This window comes from Odontomachus brunneus, unplaced genomic scaffold (genome assembly GCF_010583005.1).
Source record: "Odontomachus brunneus isolate Ranch 3 - 2012 unplaced genomic scaffold, Obru_v1 Obru_scaffold_002, whole genome shotgun sequence".
Lineage (NCBI taxonomy): Eukaryota > Metazoa > Arthropoda > Insecta > Hymenoptera > Formicidae > Odontomachus > Odontomachus brunneus.
In genome coordinates, this window is record NW_022639452.1 from 2170014 (window position 1) to 2193693 (window position 23680).

General features: G+C 48.2%; 1 protein-coding gene across 4 annotated transcripts in view; it reads left to right on the plus strand.

The window, feature by feature from the left end:
- Positions 1 to 289: 289 nt before the first annotated feature.
- Positions 290 to 23680, plus strand: part of LOC116841804 (transcriptional regulator ERG homolog) — a 53514-nt gene continuing 30123 nt past the window's right edge. The window contains exons 1-2 of one of the 4 annotated variants that reach the window (XM_032810203.1): positions 290 to 855; positions 7087 to 7385. In XM_032810203.1, the coding sequence (XP_032666094.1) occupies positions 7100 to 7385 (286 nt within the window). In that variant the 5' untranslated portion in view covers positions 290 to 855; positions 7087 to 7099. Of the gene's footprint in view, positions 856 to 3180; positions 3565 to 3729; positions 4093 to 4214; positions 4313 to 7086; positions 7386 to 23680 lie in introns of those variants that run through there. The other 3 variants (XM_032810187.1, XM_032810212.1, XM_032810194.1) reach the window with 3 other exon arrangements.

Consider the following 23680-nt stretch of genomic DNA (forward strand, 5'->3'; position numbering starts at 1 on the left):
GAGAGAGAGAGCAGAGTCTGGTGGATGATCCCGCCTCTAAGGAGCCGCTTTGCGTCGGAGAGCTTGTCCGGGGGTGAGCGGGAAACCCCCCGCGTCCTCTTCTCCCTCTCTCGGTTCTCCACCCTCATCGCCACCCTCTCCTCTCTGTCTCACCGTTTCTCTTTCTCTCTCTGTCTCGGGCGCGTGCTCGCTTTTCCCCCCGCGGAGAACGTACCGGCGCAGGCTCCGATACAGCCAATCGTCGGACCGCGACTGATAACGACGCTGCCAAATGTGCGTCCGTCGCACCGCGACCGAGTTCGCCACGGTGGTCCACGCGCGCTGACAAACTCTCGGGATATCCTCGCGAGAGCGAGCGAGCCAAGTCCGCAGCACCTCGTAGTAATCCCCCGTGGTTGCAACGCCCGCGGGTGCAACGGGGACTCGTGTACCACCGCGTTCACCTGCTCGTGATTCTCAGTGCCGATTCGCGTCCGCGAGATCGAGTCGATTCCCCTCGAGAAAGTACCTATACGAGTCGAATGCGATAATAAGGACGCGCAGTGAGCGGAGACACGGAGTGAACGTGGAAGGCGGCGGCGTCGTCGTCGTCGTCGTCGTCGTCGTCGTCGTTGTCGTCGTTGTCGTCGTTGTCGTCGTCGGGTTGTCGACGGCCACCGCGGCGTCGGGAGGCCCCGGGAAAATTCAGCGTGCTCAAGGAGCACACCAAGTGCCAGGGGAGCGGTTCACACCTGTACACCGGCGGCGGTTTCAGCCGGCCGGCGAGATCGACACAATCGCGGGGGTAATATCTCTGGGGATCGAGCTGGATCGGATAGTGCTGAACAAGACACCACGTAGACCCCCGCACTGACGGTAAGTGGTCTCGCGATAGGGCGCTTCGCGTTCCACACTCATACGGCACGAATTGTTTTGTACGACGAAGGGAGGTCCGACGAAGGCACGGTGAGGGACAGAAAGAGAGAGAGAGAGAGAGAGAGAGAGAGAGTGAGATAAAAAGAGAGAGAGAGGAAGAGAGAGAGAGAGAGGAAACCGAAGATTGTCGGCCGCGCGCTTCCGTCGCGCCGGCTCCGCGTCGCGGTCTCTCGCCGATGGAACAATATCGATAACACCGAAAGCGACCGCGATTGTGCTATTGCGCCCTGTGTGCACGCGGATTTATGGCGATCCGCCGCGATTTTCCCGGCGCGTTTTCTCGCCAAGTGGCCGGAATCGCCCAGATACTAGTTCGTTTGTCTCCCGAAGTAGCCGTGCGTTTGTCAACATTGATCATGACCACGAGTTATCATCGTAACGCGAAAAAAGAGATAAATAAATGACGAGTGTCCACGTAAATAAATATGTGATAGATATATGTAAAAAGAAATGTATATACACATATATAAACAGTCGGGAGACCACATCTTACGGGCGGAAATTCATCTCACGTGAGCGGAAACGCTGCGACATCACGAAGCGCTTCGGAGGTGATACAACCCTGCTACTCGTTCACGGAGTCTTACGCATGACGTATACACGCGTCTCCGCGTCTGTCGCCACGCACGTTTTACGAGCTAAACGGCGGGCGCACGCATTGACCGACGCGAAATTACCGCGCGTGTTCGCCGCTCTACGTCGTCCCCTCGCTTCAGCGTGTTACGCATCGTGGTCACCGTTGCGTTTTTCTCTCTTTTTCTCTCTCTCTCTCTCTTTTTACAGGGAAATGCAAATTTTACGTTAATTTGCCGAAGAGAAACATGATCATACGCACTGCTCGCTCGTTGTTCGCGATCTGCGCGTTTCCATCGGGAAAATCGTACGTTGCGAAATTGTTTTTTATCTCGCTCGATGAATTTCAATTTTCTTTTATGGGCGGTGTCGTAAGAGAACTATTTGTCTCTTACGCGGGAAGAAGAGAATGTCAATTCGTGCAAACTGAACAGGGACCAGATAGAAATCAAATGATATCTTAGTTACCGCGATCGAAAAGATTAGTCCGAATGTTCAGCTGCGTTAAAACTTGGTTATTACAGGTCTGGTTCTACTTTCTCGAAGAACTTCCTGAACTCGTGTACACTCAGTGCTATAAGTTAGGGTGAAACAAGTATGTTTTGCTTCGCCTTAATTTATTGTACCAATATGCATCAGTTTAGGAAGTTATTTTTGAAGAAAAACAAACCGAAAACAATTGATTAAGCAGGGTACTAGTATCAATGGCTGGATTCTTAACTAATTCTTGTCCTTTTGGTCTTTAAATTCGAATATTTAAACATGTAACATAGAGAGAATATATGTATATGTATAGGATATATACATATAATCCATGTTGAAAGTTTAGATATTCGTATTTAAAGACCAAAACAATAAAAATGTTCAGCATTGAATACAAGCTTGTACAGAGAATTTTATAGCAAATGTTAATAAAGGATTCTGTAATCGAGGAATAGATCGACAATTTTCTTTATTCTTTTATTTCATATTTTCTATATATATTTTAGAAACTGAAACATGTACTATTAAAATACTCGCTATGTCGCTCTAGCGTAATCTGTTATATTTCTAACGTAATTTACCATGTTTTTTAGCAAGATAGACCGTAGTAGTAGTCTATTTATTCTTAGATTAAAAATAATTAGTAAAATAATTAGTAAAATTGAAGAAAATTTGTATGAAAAAAAATATAATATTCTCTCCGTGTAAGTGTTGGTATTTTTACTTTGGAAATTTCTACAAGAATCTTTCTGTTTCTACAGCCGAGTTTTTCATCTGGTCTCTATTCTCGGCAGGGAACTGAAAATGCAGTTGTACCAACGGGTTTGTTCTTTCCGTGTATTTTTTATACGTTTTTCGCAAGTACACTCGGTACTTCCACCTTGTCAGAAGGCGAGACCGGTTTCGATTTCTTAAGGAAAATTCGTTGCCGACGGGGAATAAAGATCGCGACGTCGAGACCGAGCTGTCGCACAGCGTCGTTTTCCCGGGTCCGCGACGGCTTTTTCTCCCTCTCGCGTGCAATCGCGCGCGCGCCTATGTCGTCCGCGACGGTGCGTTTAAATGGTGTGTGTAGATATATATGCGACGAGAGTTTAGACGAGGTAGGCAGAGGGGTTTCCGGCGAGCGTTAACAGAGTAACAGAGTGATGTAATGAGGCCCGGAAGCAGGCAATTTGCTGCCCGCGGCGGCCGCAGTTGCGCGAGACAACCTGCCCGGAGTACCTTCTTCTTGATATCGCGGTCCAGCCTCTTCCCCGGATACCTATCATCGGATACGCCCGGGCCCCGATAAGCGGCACTCGATCGATTCTATTAATGATTCGCGGAAAAGTGGTGGCATGGTGATACGAATACGCGGGAACACAAGGAAGACAAATTCGAGGTTGCTGCTGTGAGCGCGCGCGCGCGCGCGCGAGTGTATTCAAAAAAGGAGTGACAGAAACGAAACGATCTCTCGACGCTGGTCGATCGGTGGGCCGACGATTATCTCGCGCGATGAACGCGTGGTCGGTTGACGTAACGTTTCGCCTCGTTCAGCGTTGCGAATAAGCGGATTATGCGCGACAATGGGAGCCGCGCGATTGGCGTAAGGTACGTTTTTCACGTGCCACTCTCTGTGCGTATGCATACGTGCGTGTGCGTGGCGGATCGAGTCTGTGGAGTAGCGTAAAAATGGCGACCGGCCGAATCCAGGGCGGACCGCGACGATCGATCGTTCGATTTGGCTTTTAAACTGTCGGACGCGAGAGCGCGCAAAGACACACAATCCGGCCTCGTCGCGCCGCTCGCCATTCGCGGAACACCGCGCGGCAGTGTGTGACAGTTTTGTGATTAGATTGACCTCAATACTCGCTGGACATCCGGATGTACCCACGAGTGCTTTATCCTTAACCATCCCGATCGAATGTCAGCGCGCGTGGCTCGCAATAGTCGACGAATAACGCAGGGATAACTCGCGCGACTCGACGAGAGAAAGAGAGAGAGAGAGAATCTCGCGTTTTCACTTACCGCGCGCTGTTCCCGCGGAGGATCCCCGCTGACGCGCCCCGACACTTTCATCGCGCGAGTGGGATCCGCTCGCCGATATCTCTCCGTGATAAATCGCCATCGTGGCTGAAGGTAAATGCACAAATGAGAGAGCTCCAAAGGGAGATTAGAACGATAGAATAGAAAAATCCGTGTAGCTAGCGCCATCTGTCGAAGCGCGGCCCTATATATTTATAATATGCAATCTGCACGCGCCCACGGTTACCTACGCTTTCGGGAAAAATCACGGATTCCGGTGCTCTCGACGAGAATGAGGGAACACAATTGCTCGTTACTGGCTACTCGTCCCCAGGTAGGCGCCACAAACATTCCGGATCTAAAGAAATGGACAGAGTCGAGCGCTCGCACGGAGAAAGTAATAGGGCGTAATACCGACGAGCGCCGATGTGAGTAGGTTATGTCGAACGTTGCGTGCGCGATCGCGCAGACAGGTAAAAATACCAATGCGCCCGGACATCTGAGGCCGACCTTTCCACCTCTTAGTGCACGCTAACTACTTGGTACGAACTGTTACATCTGCCTTTGTTTTTTCTCCAGTTATATCTGTCTTTGTTTTTCTCCAAATTAGACCGACAGACGTATGATTTAACTGTCCTTAACTGCTAGCTTACCATGAGATTGAAAAAATCAGCCCCTGAGTCTGGACATTCTTATTGTTTTGGTCTTTAAATACAAATATTTAAACTGTCAACACGAAACCAAAAAATATATACATGTACACGAAAAGAGAGAATATTATAGTTTTTCTTGTCGTATAGATTTCCTTTTCAATTTTATTATGTTTTTAGTAGTCTAGTCCAAAAGTGGCAGAATCAATTGGCAGGAAGGTCAATCTCGCTAAGGAACATACTGAATTTCACTGAAAACATAACAGGTGTTTCGCTGGCTGTTTTGAAGGAAAAGCGAAAACAAATGTATGATTTAACCGTCAGTTAGCTCGCCGATCGACCGGTGCAGCTGAGTCTCAAAGTTTCTGCTATTTAAAAACCAAAGCAATAGAAATGTCCAGGCTTAGGCGTTCGGCTATTGATACTTTTATCTTAAAAACGGCAAAAATACACGTCACACGTAACGATGTCAAGTCGCGTGAGCGCAGCTCGCGTTGAAAATAGCACGACGAGAGTCGCGCACGTGTTGTACGCGAGTTACACGTGAATCGACAACGCGCGGGCTACATTGTCCGGCGTCATTCCGTTTGAATAATGATTTATGTAATACGGGAAGGGATAGCGGAAGTGGGAGATTTTGAAGATTAGACGGAAGCGGACTCGCGATAAACGACAAGCTTCAATATTGTAGCCGGTCTCTTATCTCCGCGCTCTCGTTCGGAATTGCCGGCGAGATACGATCGCCGGGTGCCTCATGCAAATTCCATCGTCGGATCGCTTTCGCAATTTTCGCGATCGTAAGTTCGAGGCCGCGTCGATGATGTATGTAGATGACGGGCGCCCCGGCGTCGATGTGCTCTCCAGATTACGCGGGCACGATCGGTCGCTCTTCGTAATCATGCGTGTGTGTGTGTGTGTGTGTATGCCGTGATGGATAACTGATAATTCAGTGACATCCTCGTCAAAACCATCCAACTTCTCTCGTGTCCGCTCGTCGTCAAAGTATCGCGAAAAAGCAGCTTCCTCAGTGCAATTGAATCTTCTGTTACCGGGACCGGATGAAAAACTCGGGTGTGCAGAAAGATTCCTGCGGGAGGTTTCTCCTCAGCCAATTGCTTTCAGCCGAGTTTTAATGCAGCTGAATGTTCAGACGAATGTTTGCGGTCACAGTAGTAAAGATATTATATTATTTCTCGTCAGCGAGTTTCTCGACCCTCTGTTCAGTTACCCTGAACTGAAATTCTTTTCTCGCGTACGGAGAAAACAACTTCGTTAGTGTAACTGAATTTTCTGTCACCTGTGAGGACCAGATGAAAAACTCGGTTGTAGAAACAAAAAGGTTCCGGCAGGAGAGGTTTCTGCTCAGCCGATTGCTTTCAGCTATCTCAACCGAGTTTGCAATTTCCACACAATAACAGAGATATTATTTCTCATCAGCGAGTTTTTCGTCTGGTCTCTATTTGGTTACCCGAACTGAAAACTCTTTTCCGTGTAATGTTATGAATGATTCGGACGTGAACTTCACCGTCGCGTGTTGTCGATGTTTTTGCGCGAGGTGCACGCAAAAAAAATTTCAATTGGTGCAACCAAATAGGAACCAATTGAAAATTAGGTGCGATACCTCTGTTATGAAAACTAATGCTGCAATTCTAAGCAGAATCGTAAGTCTCGTAACTTGTTCTCGTAAAATTCGTCAGAACTTATGAGTAGATTTACAAGTCTATGCAATATCATATATCGTATAATCATATGCAAAAAAAATTTCAGTTGGTGCAACCAAATAGGAACCAACTGAAAATTAGGTGATCAGAAACGATATCTCTGTCATGAAAACTAATATTTCTGTTGTCGCAACCGAAAATATTCGTCTGAACATTCAACGATATTAGAACTCGGTTAAGGCAACTGAGAACAATTGAAGCCTTTTTATACAGAAGCCTCATAAAGGAATTTTTCTGTTCCTACCGCCGAGTTTTCGCCTGATCCCTCAGCAACCGAAAATTCGGTTGCACCAACAGAATTGTTTTTTCCGTGCACTTATAAATATCGTAAATTACATGAAATCATAGATATTTACGAGTAATTGTATGAATAACATATGATATTGTATAGACTTGTAAATCTACTCATAAGTTCTGACGAATTTTACAAGAACAAGTTACGAGACTTACGATTCTGCTTAGAATTGCAGCATTATATTTCTCTTGACGTAACCGAAAATATTCGTCTGAACATTCAACGGTATTAAAACTCGGTTGAGGCGACTAAGAACAATTGACATATACAGAACAATATACAAAAGCCTCATAAAGGAATTTTTCTGTTCCTACAGTCGAGGTTTCGTCTGATCCCTGTGCAACCGAAAATTCGGTTGCATCAACAGAATTGTTTTATCCGTGTGTTCGATTTGAACGGACTTCATGCGTTCTGATACAGCAGAGTAATTTTTATATTGCAGGGGCTCTTTGGTGATGTACGACAGCGCTAGCTGTTCGTACGCAGGTGCGCTCGAATTAAAGGGAGCCTCCGGGGCCGCCGGAGCCGCGGCCGCGGCCGCCGGTGTAACCGCGGCCGGCGTCAAGCAGGAGAATTGGCCGTACCGCGGTCTCACCTGCGGTAGCACGTTTCAACGACTCAAGGAGAGCGTCGACAAGGCGAAGCAGGCCCTCGCCGATCGCGGTGGTTATCTGGCGGGTGCCTTCTCGCCGCCCCCACGCGCCAATCCATCCGCCATTTCGCCCACAGCCTCCATCACCGGTAAGCGAAGTTTTCCTCTTCTTTTCTTATCCCTATGAGAGATTTTCGTCGACGTTTTAAACCCGAACGACTTTCGCACGAGTTTAGGGATGGGTTTAGTAAGAAAAACGAAGATCGGGTTTTCTCTCAATCTCACTTAGCGGTGTCAATTCCAGATACATTAATATCATGGCTATTACCTGAGAACTTGTGTCTTAAATATTACAGGGGTACTTTTGGAATTACTTACTGATATTTGAGTATTCAGTTACTTATTCCTGTTATTATTTGTTCTCATTTATTCTTTATTTTTTGAGTCATTCCATTCATAAAATAACTATATGAAGATAAGATCAGCAAAAAGTAAATATTTTATGAACTATAAAATTTTTGTATTAATATATGATAAGGTAAAATATAAAATATGTCGTAAAATATTCGCTTCATAATCATGTAAAGAGGAATTGCATTGGAAAGTTCTTTTAATTCCGGACACTTGGATGTCATTCAGGATACTGACCGAGATATTGATAACAATAGTATTTAAACTCCGTTATTACATTTGTATCAGCCTAATTTATAACATCATATGTCTAACTTACTCATATTTCTAATTTTCTTTTAATTAATGCTGCAATTTTAAGCAAATATATGGATAAATCGTAAAATCGTAAAGTCGTAGCTTACGAAAAAAACAAAGAAAAAATCGTAGATATTTATGAGTTATCATATGACATACGATCCGCATAATTGCAGATCTACTCATAAGTTCTTACGAGTCTTACGAGAACAAGTTACGAGTTTTACGATTTTGTCCCTAAACCCGTGCGAAAGAATTGCAATATAAGTTACTCTCGAATTATTTAATGTGCATGATGAAAGCTGCCCGATTCGTTCAATTTTATTGTATATATAACGGTTAGTTTTTCAACAATACTCTTGGATTTAAAAACAAAACTGTCTAACATGCATTGGCATATAGCGGATGTGTCTTCCTCGCAAAAACATTACTACAGTTTCGTTTTCTGAGATCCTCGAGCTGCTCTTGTACGAAAGTCCTCCGAGTGACGGAAATATTACGGCACACGAGATTCGATATTTTGTCGGGGTCAAAAACAGCGAATGGGCAGGTGTGAGATACGCATGAGAGTGTAATTCATAGCCGCGACGCTGTGAAATAGTTGCCGTAACGCCGAGCGTAAGGTCACGCACGGGCCGCGTGCGAAAGACACGCAACCTGATTACGTGCGAGTTTATGCCGGCGTAAGTGCCGCACAGATACCATCGATCGCTTCTAATATGCGTCGCGATGACGTAATGCGGTTAATGAGAGCAAGGGCCGCGTTTGCCCTCGCTATTTTCCCACAATGATAACGTGCGGCGGCGCGCGCGACATTAAGATTTTGGCGAGAGAGTCGCGAGTGCGTGCAGTTAACAACGTGCGTTTAACGCGTCGCGTGTCTGCGTCGTATCGTGCCGTAAAAATTTCATACACTCCCGTCTCTTCGAGCAGCAGTCGAAGTTCATGTCAAAGGTTACAGTATTCTTTATTGCTAGCAAATCAAACTCACGATTTGTCGGATCAATTGAGCAACATCTGTCTCCATTACAGAAATGTTACTTAGAGCAGCAAATTGAACGTGACCAATCATTTGTTCCTACTGCGGGCGTCCCGTTTGCTGGTCCCACATCAGTAAATTGTTTGTTGCGGTTAAACACTAGTATTTTGTTAAATTAGTAAAACTTACTCTCAGTGCGCAACGTGTTATCGATGTCGTGCGTTTGAAAACGCAGATGAGAACGGAGGGACGCGACGACGGGTTGCTCAAATCACGAGGAAACCACGCGAGAACGTGCATCTCATCGTGATCTCTTGAACGTCCCGAGAGAAATGCGAAAAAAAGAGAAGCAGGGCAACGGTCTCGCGCGAACCCGCGCGATAATTTGTCATCTCGCAGTAGCAGCGGCAGCGGCAGCAGCAGCAGCCGGCGGCCGGCGGCGGGCTGACTGTTGCTCTTCGTTGTCGCCGATTTCCGATTGCTTTTTTAAAGCGCCGGTCGCCGAGGACATTAATTACCCGGCCAGTGTAAATCACGTTATCTACCGCCCACGCCCGCGAGGGCCGCGAGGAAGCGGCGGAGCGGAAGGGGAGGACGACGGAGGATGAGGAGGAGTAAGAGGAGGAGGAGGAGGAAGAGGTAGAGGAGGTGCAGGAGGAGAAGGACGAGAGGGTGCAGGTCGGGGGATGTTCGAATACGGTCGGGGGTAGTAGTATTGCGCGCGAGGGTGTTGCACCGTTGCCAGCCGAGCAAAACGCTCGTCGACTGCTCTCCACGGCCGCAGCAATATCCTGCTCGCAGTCCCCGAAATTTATCGGCGACTCGAAACTTTTCTCTCTCTCTCTCTCTCTCTCTCTCTCTCTCTCTCTCTCTCGCTTTCTCTTTCTCTCTCTCGCTCTCTCGCTCGCCTGGCGCGTTTAACGGCACAGCGCGGTCCTCCTCATTTACCTATCTACATATCTACATACCTACATGCAGACGATCGATCGATCTGCCGCAGCCTGGATCGCGCGCGTTCCTGGATCCTGACTGCGGATGTTGGTCGCGCCAGCTTGGCGGTTTTTCGCTCTCGCCTTGTTACACGCCTTCCGCAGCTGCTGGTTAATTCATCTCGCGCCGGCAGCAAGGTCAGCGTTATACCAATGCCACCGACCGGATCTCGATCACGTTATCTCCGCAACTTCCTAAATCTTCTCGTCCTTCCCGCTGCTTCTCGAGCAATGCGGCCATTATCGAGCGCATATGGTGACGTGCAAATCGTGCGTTTTAGCGATCTTTTCGTTGCAATGGTCGTCACATTTTCGAAGAAGGTATGTTCAATTGTATCGGTAACAATCGCGCGTCTCGGGAGATTGTCTCAAAATTTTGACGAGACTCGTAGGGCTCGAGGCAAGATGGTGGGTCGATGATGGCGGCGGGTAGTTGCGAAAATGTAGAATGACGAGGGAGGAGCGGTTACAGGGTTAGCCGGGAGCGTATCCATGACGACCGACCGCCCCACGTACCCGCTACCCTCCGAGATCCCGGATGCTCCCCTCGGCATCCCAGCATCCCACCTCACCTCCCTCCTCCCATCACCCGTCGCCGTTCCGCGGTCCTCCTCCCTGCCTCTCGACCACCCTGGGCAACCCTCTATGGCTCCTAGACTGACTCTATCTACCCCTATCTTGCGGCCCGCTTCGCTCCGGGGGATGCACGGCTACTTAGATTTTAAGTCGGGCCATTTCGTGCCGCGCACCTATATCTAACCCGGCTATAATTCTCGCGAGATTCAGACATGCCGACAAAGGAGCCTGGTTTCTCCGTGAAATTTCAGCCCTCATCCCCGAGAGTTCTCGTCGGTGCACGCACGCCCGCGACAGAATTTCGATGCGAGCACGAAGCACAAATTTTCGCGGCACAAAGGTCCCCGCTGGAAATTAAAATCGTCCGTTTCGTTGAAACCCACGGCATCCCGCGGTGATATATTTTGACGTCGTATTTTAGCTGTATCGTAACTCCTGAGTAATGGAACGTTGAGTTAAAGTCGGCCCGGCGTGGCCCGGATTTTTAACACCGACGACAGCGCACAATCGTCGTTACAAACGGCACGCGGAGCTCTAAAACCACCCTACGATTATTTCTCCGACTTCTGCCGCACCGGGTAATCTGCACTAACACCGAAAGAATCGACAACGGAAGTGTCGGTCATCGTGTCAGCGTGTCCGATAGGGTGATGCATGTATTTAATGTTTGCCGGTCGAGCACCATCCCCCGGGTAGTCTCTGTTTGCGCACGTAATTGATGTTTGACTAGACGCGGTGACACGCGTGCCGACGTCGCGTTTTATCGATGCACACGCGCGCGTTGGCCTTTATAATATGAGAAACAAATGACACATTTAGGGGCGCGCGCGTGTGTTCCATTAAATTGAATTAAATCGAGTCTCGCCTCTAATTCGCGGGCTAAATCGCGTGTCTCTCTTTCGCTGGCAATTATATTCGCGCTCATTTGAAACGCGAGACCGATGCTTCGCGACGCCAACAAGAATCAAAGCGACGATCTCGAACTCAGCGTACACCGCGGCACCCTTTAACTCGAAGGGCTCTAAACGGTCGCATTACGTGCCGCAAAGGCGTAATGTTGCCTCTCATCTAGCTAATTGCACGGAATATATCGAGAGAGTGAAACGGCGCGACATGAAAGATCCCCGTTCCGCTAGGTCGATCTGTTCCTGCTATAGAAATTTATTCATCTGTATAGACGGCGATGGGGAAATAGGTTCTCGTTATTTTCGCTGCTATTAAGTGTCCACGTTTAAACGCGCGTAAAGTTAAATGCAGTTTGAACTCTTCGCATTGTAACGGATAATAATGCCTAATATAATAATCTAGATAATAATGCCTGCAGAGAAATTTTTCATAGCGCTCACGAATGTTTATCAATCTCGTAGGACTTTTCTCGAATTTTAATTGAACGTGTTTAGATCCGTATTAAATATTTGCCACCTACAACTTGTCTCATTGAGTTGTCACAACTTAGATTTTTACTGAGAGTTAGATTCAAGTTTTTCCAATTGAATTATGATATGACACTTGTATCTGCAATCACGATTAAATTTGAAAATCTTTCTTCTAACTCTAAATTCAAATCTGAGTATTTCACTTGAAACGAATAATAACTATTAAAAATACCAGTGCCTGTATATATACCTAACATTCTTATTGTTTTAATTTTTAAACGTGAATATCTAAATTTTGTCACAACATGGAGAATATATATACATATGTAAAATATTTTATGTTGAAAGTTTAAATTTGTGTTCAAAAACCAAAAGAATGTCTAGGATTAGATACTTAATACGTGTCTTAAAAGTGTGAAATGCTTCGCGAGATGTCTCTTGGAATTACATTTTCGAGTTGCACAAATATGGAGATTGACAAACGATAATCGATATCTCTCTATTATTGCACTCGCATTCGTACTGTCGCATCCCGCAATCACGGGTTAGTATCATAGAAGGGGGTGAGGGAGGGAGAGATCACGGTGACCGAGACGCGTTGATAATTGCCGGTATCGGTTAACCCAGGGGGTGGTTATGGGTCTCGAACACCCCATGCAAGCGCTGCGATCTGATGGTTCCCCTCGGCTTTTCTCCGCGTGATCCCTTTTGCCCTTTATCCGGGAACCTCCGTGAGCCCCTTCGCTTCCGCCACCAGCGGCACCGGTAACTGCGACTAGTCCACCCTCGTCGTTCCCAGCAGTTCGGGGGTGACTAAGGGTCAGGGAATCGTAACTGTCTCGCTTCTAAAAAATGGAAGGAATACATTAAGAATCCCCCAAACGCGAGACGCGCCACGACTTCCGCCCTTGCGCCGGATTTTTTTTCCTTGCATTTGGTGTAAATTTTTACTTGCGAGTCCATTGAGCAACTAATGAGACGCGCGGTTTCAACGTGTCAAGGAAAGCGCCGAATAACTGTTGAGGAAAATTCTGTTAAGTAATTCAACTTTCTCGAAAACAAGAACGTTTTTGATAAGATAAATCGTAGTGTGACCATCTCTTTTCCTCTCCCTCCTCTCTTCTCTCTTTTTCTCTATCTCTGTCTCTGTCTTTCTCTCTGTATTTGTCTGTCTGTGTATGTCTCTCATTCTGTACGCGTCGTTCAGGTCGATCGCGCACGGCCGATTCTGGTATCCCCGTGGGGTTCCGTCTTTCTGCTCGCGCAGTTCTCCTACGGCTCGTTTCAGGCCCCGTGACTAATCATGATAGTTCCGCTCGGGAACGGCGGGGACACACGACTCTCGGTTCCGGTTCCGGCGCGTGCTGTCACCCCCTCTCACCCTGCCCGCGTCGACCGCCTGGCCGCTACGCTACCCCATGGTGCTTGGCGAACAGCCCTCCCGCGCAATTATTGCGCTTCGCAACAAAGAGCGTCGCGTTCGAGCGCTCGCGCGCGCGCGACTCTCGGAAGGGCCAGGTTGCTCCTGCCGCTGCCTTGTCTTCACGACTAACATGACCCTTCATGGCCCGGCCTCGTCTCGTCGCTTCGTGCTCTTTCCGCCTTTTGTTTCCTTCGATGCTGTCGAATGCGAACTCAGGATTTTGTTTTTCCGCACGACTCGATATTCTGCGGATTTACATATGTGTCCGCGTGTTTGTCTGTTCATTTATTTATTTCTTCTTTCCGACAACGCGGTAATGTTACTTGCGATAATCGCGATAAAACCAAAACGAGACTTTCTGTTGAGCGCTACTAGCGTTGAGCATTAACCGACGAACATCCTCTTTAACTAAAATAATCTGCAAATTAATAATCGGAACGAATCAATCGTCATACACACACGTGAAATCACAAAGAGTTTCATCGATTGATGAAATTAATTACTAATCAAACTTTGATGTGACCGATTATATACTGATTAACAATTGATTTCGTCGATCGACGAAATTATTTGTGACTATATATGACGACTGATTAATTTTGATTATTACTTCGCCGGTTATTTGAGTCAAAGAACATTTTAATCGATTAATGCCCGACACTGAACGATGTGCACAATGTGCAAGCTATCTCTTCCGAGTCTGTTCTCTTGTGTCCAAATTCTCTCTCCTTCGTACCTTTCCCTTTCACCCATCTGGTCGGATCTTGCAAAACACTTGACTCTTTGAGCCATTAATGTAATTGAATTACCTGATGATCGTTTCTCGTCTAACAGCGTTATAATCCGCCGTTGAAGCTGCATTTACGGTAAACGTGCGGCGGGCAGGGCTCGCCGGATTTCTTCCGGAATCCCCCGGGATTTCGGATTTCCGCGTCGAGCTTCTGGCCGACTTTACAACCGACGCTGCGCACCGTATCCCTCGTCCTTCTCCGATCCTCGCGAGCTTCCAGCGTGTATTACCAGGGCACGTCAAGGAGCAGCGAGGTCGACTCGCCGGCCCCACGAACGAATCATTATTCATTCTCGCGCGACCTATGGCCCACCCACCCGACGTCGTGAAATAACCTCGTTAAGCCACTAACTGCCGCGGCTGGCCTGCGAGAGCGTGTTGGCGGGAACGGTGTTGGTGCAAAGTGAGAAGGATGTAAGAGGGAATACCGGGAGGAAGAGAGAACGAGAGAGAGAATGAAGGGAAGAATATGTAGGGAGAACGACGGGCAAAGAACGAGACGGCGAGGGCACGTATAAGTGCGAATATTATCGCCGTAGGAAAAGAAAGCGGCCGAACGGGGCGGGGGGAAAGAGCGAGGGAGAAAGTTTTACCCCCGTGACTCGGCGGAAATTCGAGCGGCCGCCCTTGCGACGCGGTTTATTATGCGATCGCGCGAGGGCGCATTTACGTACGCGTGTGTACGCACGTATGCATGTACCGAGCGATGTCGATTTCGCAAACCGGCCCTCCACTAGATCGCATCGCGCGATAAATTTTAATTCCAGCCCGCGCCGTGCTTACGTGCTCGCCGCGATGGCTCTCGCGACTCCTGAGGGTCGATCATGAATCTTTCCTTCTGTGCGTGAACTCGTGAAAGGTGAAAGATCTAACTTGAAAATATATGGAAATGTGTGTGTGTATGTGTGATTCGCTGTTCACGAGTTTACAATTGAGGAAAGAATTCATGACCGTTTCCGAGCACTGTAAAATCATTCACTTTTCACGATTTCATACTAAAAGAAGGAATTAATACGTAAGATCGAGTGTAATTGATAAGTAAGATCACGTGAAAAAAGTTATAATTGAATCAGCTGTCCTGGAAAATTTACACGATGAAAATGAACGATATTCTTGTTGCAAATCGCTAAACGTGAACAAGTTCGGAGTAAGAAACTTTTTTTTTCATAAACCGACTGCTGTCATATAATTAAGTCCGAACTGACTTAGACATCGGTACAGGGTCACTTTTGTATCGCCCGTTGCAAAACCTTTATCGCACTGAGGTTATATCGGCGAGCGATTATTACGTGAATATTAACGATTACCGGTTAGGAGGATGACGTCGGGAGCACGTTAGATACGAGCATCCCTTCGAGCTTCCAGCATCTCCGGTGAGATGGTCGAAATCAATAGCCTCGTCTACCCGGGCGCAAAATTTCTCCAAGTCTCGGGGACCTCTGACTAGATGGCACTGTATTGCGAAATCATCCCTTATTTTAGTTTGCCTAAAACGTGGCAGAGGTCTCGCGCGTTGTTCGCATCCTCTCGGACTCAGTGAAGAGTATTACCCTGTTCGAAAAGTTGTTGGGGTCGAGTACGAGTTGATTAATAATTTTTCCGCCGATAAGCGGAATAATTATCAATTAAGTCGTATTTTCCGTCCCACATCGCTACACATGAAAAACGCATTTCTTTCATCACGACAGCGTATTCCTACCTATGTATATATGTATTTATTAGATACAGACAAAGGAACATATCCCTACCTAAATTTAACTGATGCGAGTGTCATGTATTTCACTTACTATTTTAGTATCACGATTCTTTCTCTCTTTCTCTCTCTCTTTCTATCTTTCTGTCTTTCTGTCTCTCTTATTCCTGTATATCTTTCTGAACTGTTAATTATTGAAATCTCAGTAGATGATATATATGCGTTTCTATACCTTTCGCATTGTCACAGAAATTCTCAAGTTCGCATTTAGTTATAATTATACGCGAGGAAAACGACAGTTACCGATCTCGTCGGACTTCCTAATGGTACTCGGGGCTAGGGACGTAAAAGCCACAACAAGATTGGCCCTTCAGCGTCAGAAAGCGTCGGGCAAAGTTACCACCCCGTCACCTCCATCAGTTAGAAAAGAGTAGCGGGGCCTTTAGCCGCGACAAAGGTGAGGGTTGAGGCTGTCGAGCGCGCGGTATGTGATCTGTTGCTTTGCACGCTGCGATGCACGCCGACAATATTGACTACGAGAGCCTGAGGAAAGCCAGGAAAAAGGGGGTCCGCCAAGGGACACCCTTTTCCCGAATGCTCACTCCCCAGTCACTCCTTCGTTGACGGAACATTAAGCACACACGATAACGCATGATTAACCGGCTAATGATGATGTTGTCTCTCTCTTTCTCTCTTTCGTTCGATCTCATCCCCTGGCGACGAGGGACGTGCCCGCCGATTTCTGCGACGTCATCGTTGTCACTTCCGCAATAAAATCGACCCTCGTTCGCGTCTCGATAAGCGGACTGACATCTCGAATCGTTAATCGGTCGGTAATACGTAGATGACAAATTTTGCTCGAGCTGAACGAAGCATTCGCTCGGGGCTTGTTGTCGCGCAGCGTGAGTTTTGCGATTACAATCAAATGTATTGACCAATTTTTGTGTTCGGTTATTATTATGTGGAAAGTAATAATAGACACACAGCGCGTGTCGAGACGTTTTGACGGCGGCGCGATCAATATTCCAGTGTGCACGTAGATATTTTCGGTGCTGCAAGCGCATTTTCTCCCGATGTCGAAGGTGCACGACTGTAATATATGAGCGGGCTTACGTTGCAGATACGTAAAACTGATTGAAAATTGCGGACCGTGAACCTCGATAAAATCTGGGATACGATAAAACGAGCTTCGCGCTCCGTCGTATGCATTAGTTATGAAGCAGCGCCGCCGCGTGTTATATGCAGTCATTACAGCTGCGATGATTAATTCCTCGCGAGGGTGCAAGTGATTATCATACATTTTACCGTTCGTTCCTATGTACGTATGGTACTCTCTCTTTCTCCACGCTCTCTCTCTCTCTCTCTCTCTCTCTCTCTCTCTCTCTCTCTCTCCCTCTCTCTCTCCCGCGTGACGCCCCGTGAAAGGAGTAGCCATGGGATTTATCGCCGGGCACACCCCGCACAAAAGTGCCACGATTGTAACAAACGCATCTTGAAGGACGCTCAAGCCCGATGATGATCCGTGTTCTTAAACAAATGGAAATTCCCGCGCGGAAATTCTCGAATTCTCGAGCGACCCAGTTGGATTATGCGATTATCGGCTCGTGGAAAATGCCGGGATACGGAACCGCTCTGCGTTTCGCGCGCGGCACGTTATCGCGTGAGAAGGTGTTTCACGTTAAATCATCGAGAAGTGGTTTGGATATGTTCTCGCGATCGCCAGCCGTAGAAAGAGCGTGACGCTCGGATAGGGATATAGAGGTGGACAGACGGACGGACAGACACGGTCGGCGAGAGGCAGAAGGGTGGCCGGGGGTGCTACAGCCGCGCACGAAGTGCGAGGACGACGGCGACCGGTGTTTGTGGCGTCCGCCGCCGCCGCTACCACCACCACCACCATCACCACCGACGCCGCCGTTGCCGCTGCCGCCGACAAAAAGGCGAGAGAATTTCCTGAAATCCTTTCTGAGGGTCTGATTGCCATCATTATCGTGGAGTGGGTAGGAGTAGCAACGGCATCGTGGGGAGGATAGGGTGCCACGGGGTGGGTTTCGTTCGGGCTGGCTGGCAGGAGGATGAGAATGGTTAGGAGGCCTCCTCGATGGGGTGGGTTGGGGTGAGCAGGAGGAGAGGGATAGCGACCGAGCGAGTGGAGGACAATCAGCGGTATTCAGCACGAGCCGAGGACTGGAAGACCAGGGAACCCGCGTTGGCGGGTTGGATGGACGACTATGACGACGACGACGACGTCGACGACGACGATGATGACGACGACAACGACGATGACGACGATGAGGACGACTCTCTCTCTCTCTCTCTCTCTCTCTCTCTCTCTCTCTCTCTCTCTCTCTCTCTCTCTGTCTTTCTCTCTTTCTTTCTCTGTCTCTCTCCTCTATGCTTCTCTCGTGCAGGGAATCGATCGACCACCGACACCCGGTTCGACGTAATACCCGCTTCTTTTGGCTACCGGAAACTGTCGAACTGTGGCAGTCGAACAGCACGATCCTGTGGGTTCTACCACGGATCGAATTCTGGTAGGAACGTGTCCGGTAGAGAGCACTACCCTTGCAATTCCAGTACAGTGAATAACTAAACTGTACCAAGTACAGTGTTTAGGATTATGATTAACATTAGGGTCCGAATTGTGTCTATACAGAAGATTACGGAATCAAAGTCCGTGAGGTTAGGGCAGCGGGGGTGAACGGGCCGAAGGCTGAGTTGAAGTTACACTCGCGCTTTTACAAACGCGATTTCGCGTTGGAAATGAAGACGGGTGAAATAGTATTTCGTCTTGGAATAATTTCGCATAAGGGGAAAATCATTTTTTATCTAAGGATAACACTCTCGCCGGCGTAAACGCGTGCACTCATGAAGCGAGACAATAATCGTCGCAGCTGTTATCCCGTGACGCGATGTCGCGCGTAGAGAAGGAACGTCCATGGACACGCGGCGTGCATCGTGGCGGCATTCCGAAAGAAAACCCTGACCTCGGTTCGCCGATTTCTTCGACCTTCCTGTTTTACCCCTTCCGTGCCCCGTCACTCTTCCTTTCCCCTTACGATTCGTAGTCGTCGTCGTCGTCGTCTCTCGTTGGATCCCATCGGTTGCCTCGCGGATCAAAGCGAGGTAACCGAGTAACAATGCCAACGCGAGAATCGGGCTCTCTCTTCCCCCTCACCTCTCTCTCTCTTCCTCTCTCCCTCTCTCTCTCTCTATCTATCTATCTATCTTCCTCTCTCTCGTCTGGCCCCTTCCCTCTCTCTCTCCATCCTCTTCTTTTTCTCTTTCTGTCTTGCACACGCAAGCCACACGCGCGTGTATCCGCACGGTGGCGGCGTGGTGCAAGTGGTGTGGTATGGTGTGGTTCGGCGCGCTGTGGCCTCGACTCGACTCGATTCGCGTGGCGGCAGCTGATCGATGCGTCGCCATGACGACGCTTCCGCCGCCAGTCATCCAGCTACCTCCGCGCGCACCCCTCTTTCTCGACCTCTCCTCTTCCACCCCCGCGACCCCGTTGCCGTCACCGCACCGTGTGGGTGGGTAGGTGCCCACTCATCGCGCCGTTTGTTACCGGCACGGTTCGTCGTCAGCCACCATGATCCTCTCTTCGCGGTTCGGCTCGAGATACCGCGAAAGAGAGAGAGAGAGAGAGAGAGAGAGAGAGAGAGGGGGAAGGGAGCGAGAGAGAAAGAAAGAGAAAGAGAGAGAAAGACGAGATCGCCGACGACATTACACACGACATTCTTTTCGCGATCTTAATCACCGCATTCCCGAGACCCCAATAAACGACGTTCATGTCCGAGGACCTCAAATTCGCGTACCACTTGGAACTGTAGTCTCTGTTGCCGTTGTTGCGACATGTACTTTGTGAATTGTACCTGTCATTGACTGCTTACGGCAAATTTGGCTCCGCACACAGTCAGATCGACTCATTATCAGCTATATCTCGCGATCATACGTGTGTCATTACCGATTGGTGTGTCACCTCTTATTTTACTTATTAATTACTTAATTACTTTACTTAAACCATAGCAATTATGATTTGATAATAAGTCAAACGTACTCTCAAAATCTCTCGTGAAATCTTACTCAAAATAGAAGAAAATTGAAATACAGAGTGATAATGAAAATATCGTCTTTTGGAATCGCAAGAGGGAATGTTTCCCCCAAATTAGACTCTGATTCCATACGAATTTTTTAATCAATTAGAGTAGATTTGTTCCTGTGACAGTGCAATACATCAGATTCATTTTTTGATTATGAATGAAGATATTCATTCCTTGTAGGTTTTTAGTGCATTAATTAAAATTTACTGCATATAAGTAAAAAGTCATTTGAATTTGAATGACTTGTCTGTTATTCACCACAGACACTGAGTAAAATTTTTTTTCAAAAAATTTAGAGAGTAAGAAAATCTCGGTCGCATCATCATTAGATCACTTAACATGGCGGTAACGATCGCAATTTTTCCCTCCCTCTCTGTCTCTCTCTCTCTCTCTCTTTTTCTTTTCCTTTCACATTTTGACAAGGCAGACGCGAGAGAGCGCCCGTAGTTTGCTTCCACAAACAACGTGCGAATTAATTACCAGCTGGCGAGCGGATCTCAAAACAGAGATAGGCATTCTTTTAATTTTAATCCCGCGCAACCCGGCTGTGTGGTCCAGTGGCCGGCGGCCGTTATCAGCGTCCGCATTCGTCATCCCACGGCGGGAAAATACGTTCTCGTGCAGGGTAAAGTGCGAGCACGCCGTGGGCACACGATGTAAATAATCGTTTATTGATTAACTGTTTGACTGCGCAAGTCGAGTTAACTATGGCTAATCTCTGATTTGTAACGCCTCCCCCACGCTCGCCAGAGGGTGGTCGCGCCGGGGTTTGCGACGGGGCGCGGGAACGACGGAGGGACGCAAGGGATGGAACGTTGGCGGTGGCGGGTGGAGCAGGGGGAGAGAGGGAGTAGTATTCCCCCTCGGCACGTAGTTTTCGCCTCTGCAACCCTCCTAGCGCTAACACGGAATTAATATCTCGCGAGTTAGCGCCCCCTCCCCCCCTTTCGTACCCCTCGACGGCCCCAAAACGGAAATGAGCGCGCGGATGCCTCCGCTCTCCTCGGTTCCCCGCTTCGCTCTCTCGTCTTTTCCCTCGCATCGTCGCGTCTCTCATTCCGGCTCTCTCTCTCTCTCTCTCTCTCTCTCTCTCTCTCGCTCTTTTTCACTCTCTCTCGTTCGTGCGCTCTCTTCTGCCTCTCTCTCTCTCTCTCTCTCTCGTTCTCTCACTCGTCTGTCCTCTTGCGGTCCCATTCCTGCTTCTGTCTCTCCTCTTCGAGCTTCCATCCTCTCCGTGTCTCTTCAGCCCTACGTTCGCTTCTGGCATTCTCACCGACGCAACACGTCAGAACTTCCAGGGCCGGTTTATCCGCCAGGCACTTACGGGCATTGGGCGCCTAGGGGTTGAGGAAAAGCACGGGGAATGTCAGAAGGATACTTTTGACGGCGTCGAAGTTAAGAAATATTTCATTCGCAAGTCTACGACGTTGCCTCAGTCGGACAACTGATTTGATCTATTTAGGTCTGTCTTCCAAAGCAAAGCCGTAACAATTAATTTAGGATACTCTTGCATAAAACACTCTTGATATTGGATAAAGGCCTTCTCTCTTTCTCTCTTGTTAAAGTGTTAAGTGACAATCGGGTTTAACTCGAGTGAGGGTGATCTCAGGGTCTGCTAAGATTTTAAAACAGCCCTGTGAACCTCGCAGAGACTTCTCTCCCATCCTCCTCCGTACCCTCTTCGACGGCGAGATACGTCGGAACGCGATAATTATTTTTTAAGCCGATTCCGACGGCGCTTCCGCCTCATTCCGTCGCGCACTTTGCTTTCCCCCATCGCTTTTAAGCACAGGGTGCGGAGAGAGAAGTATGAAGGTTACGGTTAAAGCAACACCATTTGCGGAAACTGGATGACACGCGCCGCCGATCGGAAATGCGATCTCAAAAACTGTGCGGTTATTAAACTTACTGTCTTTTTACTTCAGAGAACCTTCCAGTTGTATTTTTGTCACTTTCTCTTCGTTAACTTTCAGTCGTTTCTCTCGATCAGTTCCACGACTCTCGAGAATGTTCACCGTTTCATTTACATTATTGTAGATTTCTATATGTATAGATTGCAAATAATGTGCTATGAGTATAACGAAGAACGCACAAACAGTTAGAAGATTATCAGTTTGCATAAATGTGAATTGGAAAGTTTATTCCGCCTCTATCCTTTTTCTCGCATTAAATCGAGGGGAGGATCTTTAACGAGTCCTCGTCGAATTCGCGGTGGGGTCGCGACGGAGCGAAGATAGAAACGGACATCCGGTAAGCACGAACAAAAGTGCAGCCGGCCCGGTCGATCGCGCCGGCTGGAGACATGCAAATTCACAAATAATTAGGCTGGGCGATATGAAGCGTGCGCTAACGACTTCGGACTGTGGGGTTGGATGCGCACTTGGGCCTTTGTTTGAGACCGCGATTGCATTCTTGCGTAACGTAATTGATGGCTCTCGCTTCTGCGCTTCTCCTTAACACCCCCTCGCGCAGCAATTACGCTCGAATCTTCGCGAATACGCGCGACTCAAGTTGCCGTACGTATATTCTAAGTCTAAGAGTACAGCCAATTCGCAACACTCTCGGCATCGACCATTCGACCTTCGATTCGATCGAATCGGCTGGCGCTTCGTTTAAATACGGCAAACAAGAAATACGGTTATCCATTTGAGTCAGACGTCGTGTCAACGCACGGCTTTGTATCACTGCCGCGTGCAGGTCAGCAAACATGCCACGGGAACACGTTTGCCAATGCATTGGACTTTAAAATGCTGCGCAAAGAAACTCACCAGCGATATCACTTAGACCACTCACGGCGGAAATCACGGTCGAAACACCGGCGAGTTTTCCATCACTTTGCACGCGAATTCGCGTAAGGAGTCCGATTCTCTTTCTCCTCGTAAAATATAGCGCCCGACGTAAAAGGTGTAAAAAGAGAAACAAGCGTCCTGCAATGCACACGCAGTCTCACGCAATGCCACACGTTATAACGTGTTACGTACCCGTCGATACGATCAGAGGAATTTAATTAGCATTCCAAGCAAATCCGACATGGCGTTACACAAAGCTGCATCGCAGAATACCTTCGATATAGCGCGATAGTGATGCAATGGATTTGCGAAGTATGTTTCTCTCTCTCTCTCTCTTTCTCCCTTCCTCTTCTTCCTCTCTCTTCGTAACGCGAGCATAACGGGCATCCGATATTCTCCGCGCCGATCTTGTGTACATTTAGCTCTCACTTCCTCTCACCCCTTACTTACACACGCCGCTGCAAACCCGTATCAGGGATCGAATTTCGTTTCCCCGTGTCGAGTTATCAACACGGAGCGCCGGCGGAGTTATCGGTACACCGAAAACGACACCGACGAACCAAACGGCGAAGGCATAACGTGTGCTCGGCGTGTCGACGAGGCCTCCGATCCCGCCGCTATCTACGCCGCCGGGCGGATTGAGCATATTGTACAAATTGAATGCTAGGAATTATCTGGCAGGCGGCGAGAGGAGGAGATATGTATCATCGCGCACTTAAGCGCCGACCCCCAAACGTAACAAAGTGACACGGTTCTTATCGTGTTATGGACCGAGAAAAGGGCGAGAACGAAGAAGGATGAAGAGGGTTGCGCGGTGGCAGCGACGTGGAGGGTGATGGGGGAGGAGGAGAGGGCTACGTTGTCAAGAGTGCGCGCGAAACTAGACGAAGGGGGCGAAAAGAGCGAGAGAGACAGGGAGAAAGAGACAGAAAGAGGGTGATAGAAACTGAGGTGACAGAGAGAGAGAGAGAGAGAGAGAGAGAGAGAGAGAGAGAGAGAGAGAGAGAGAGAGAGA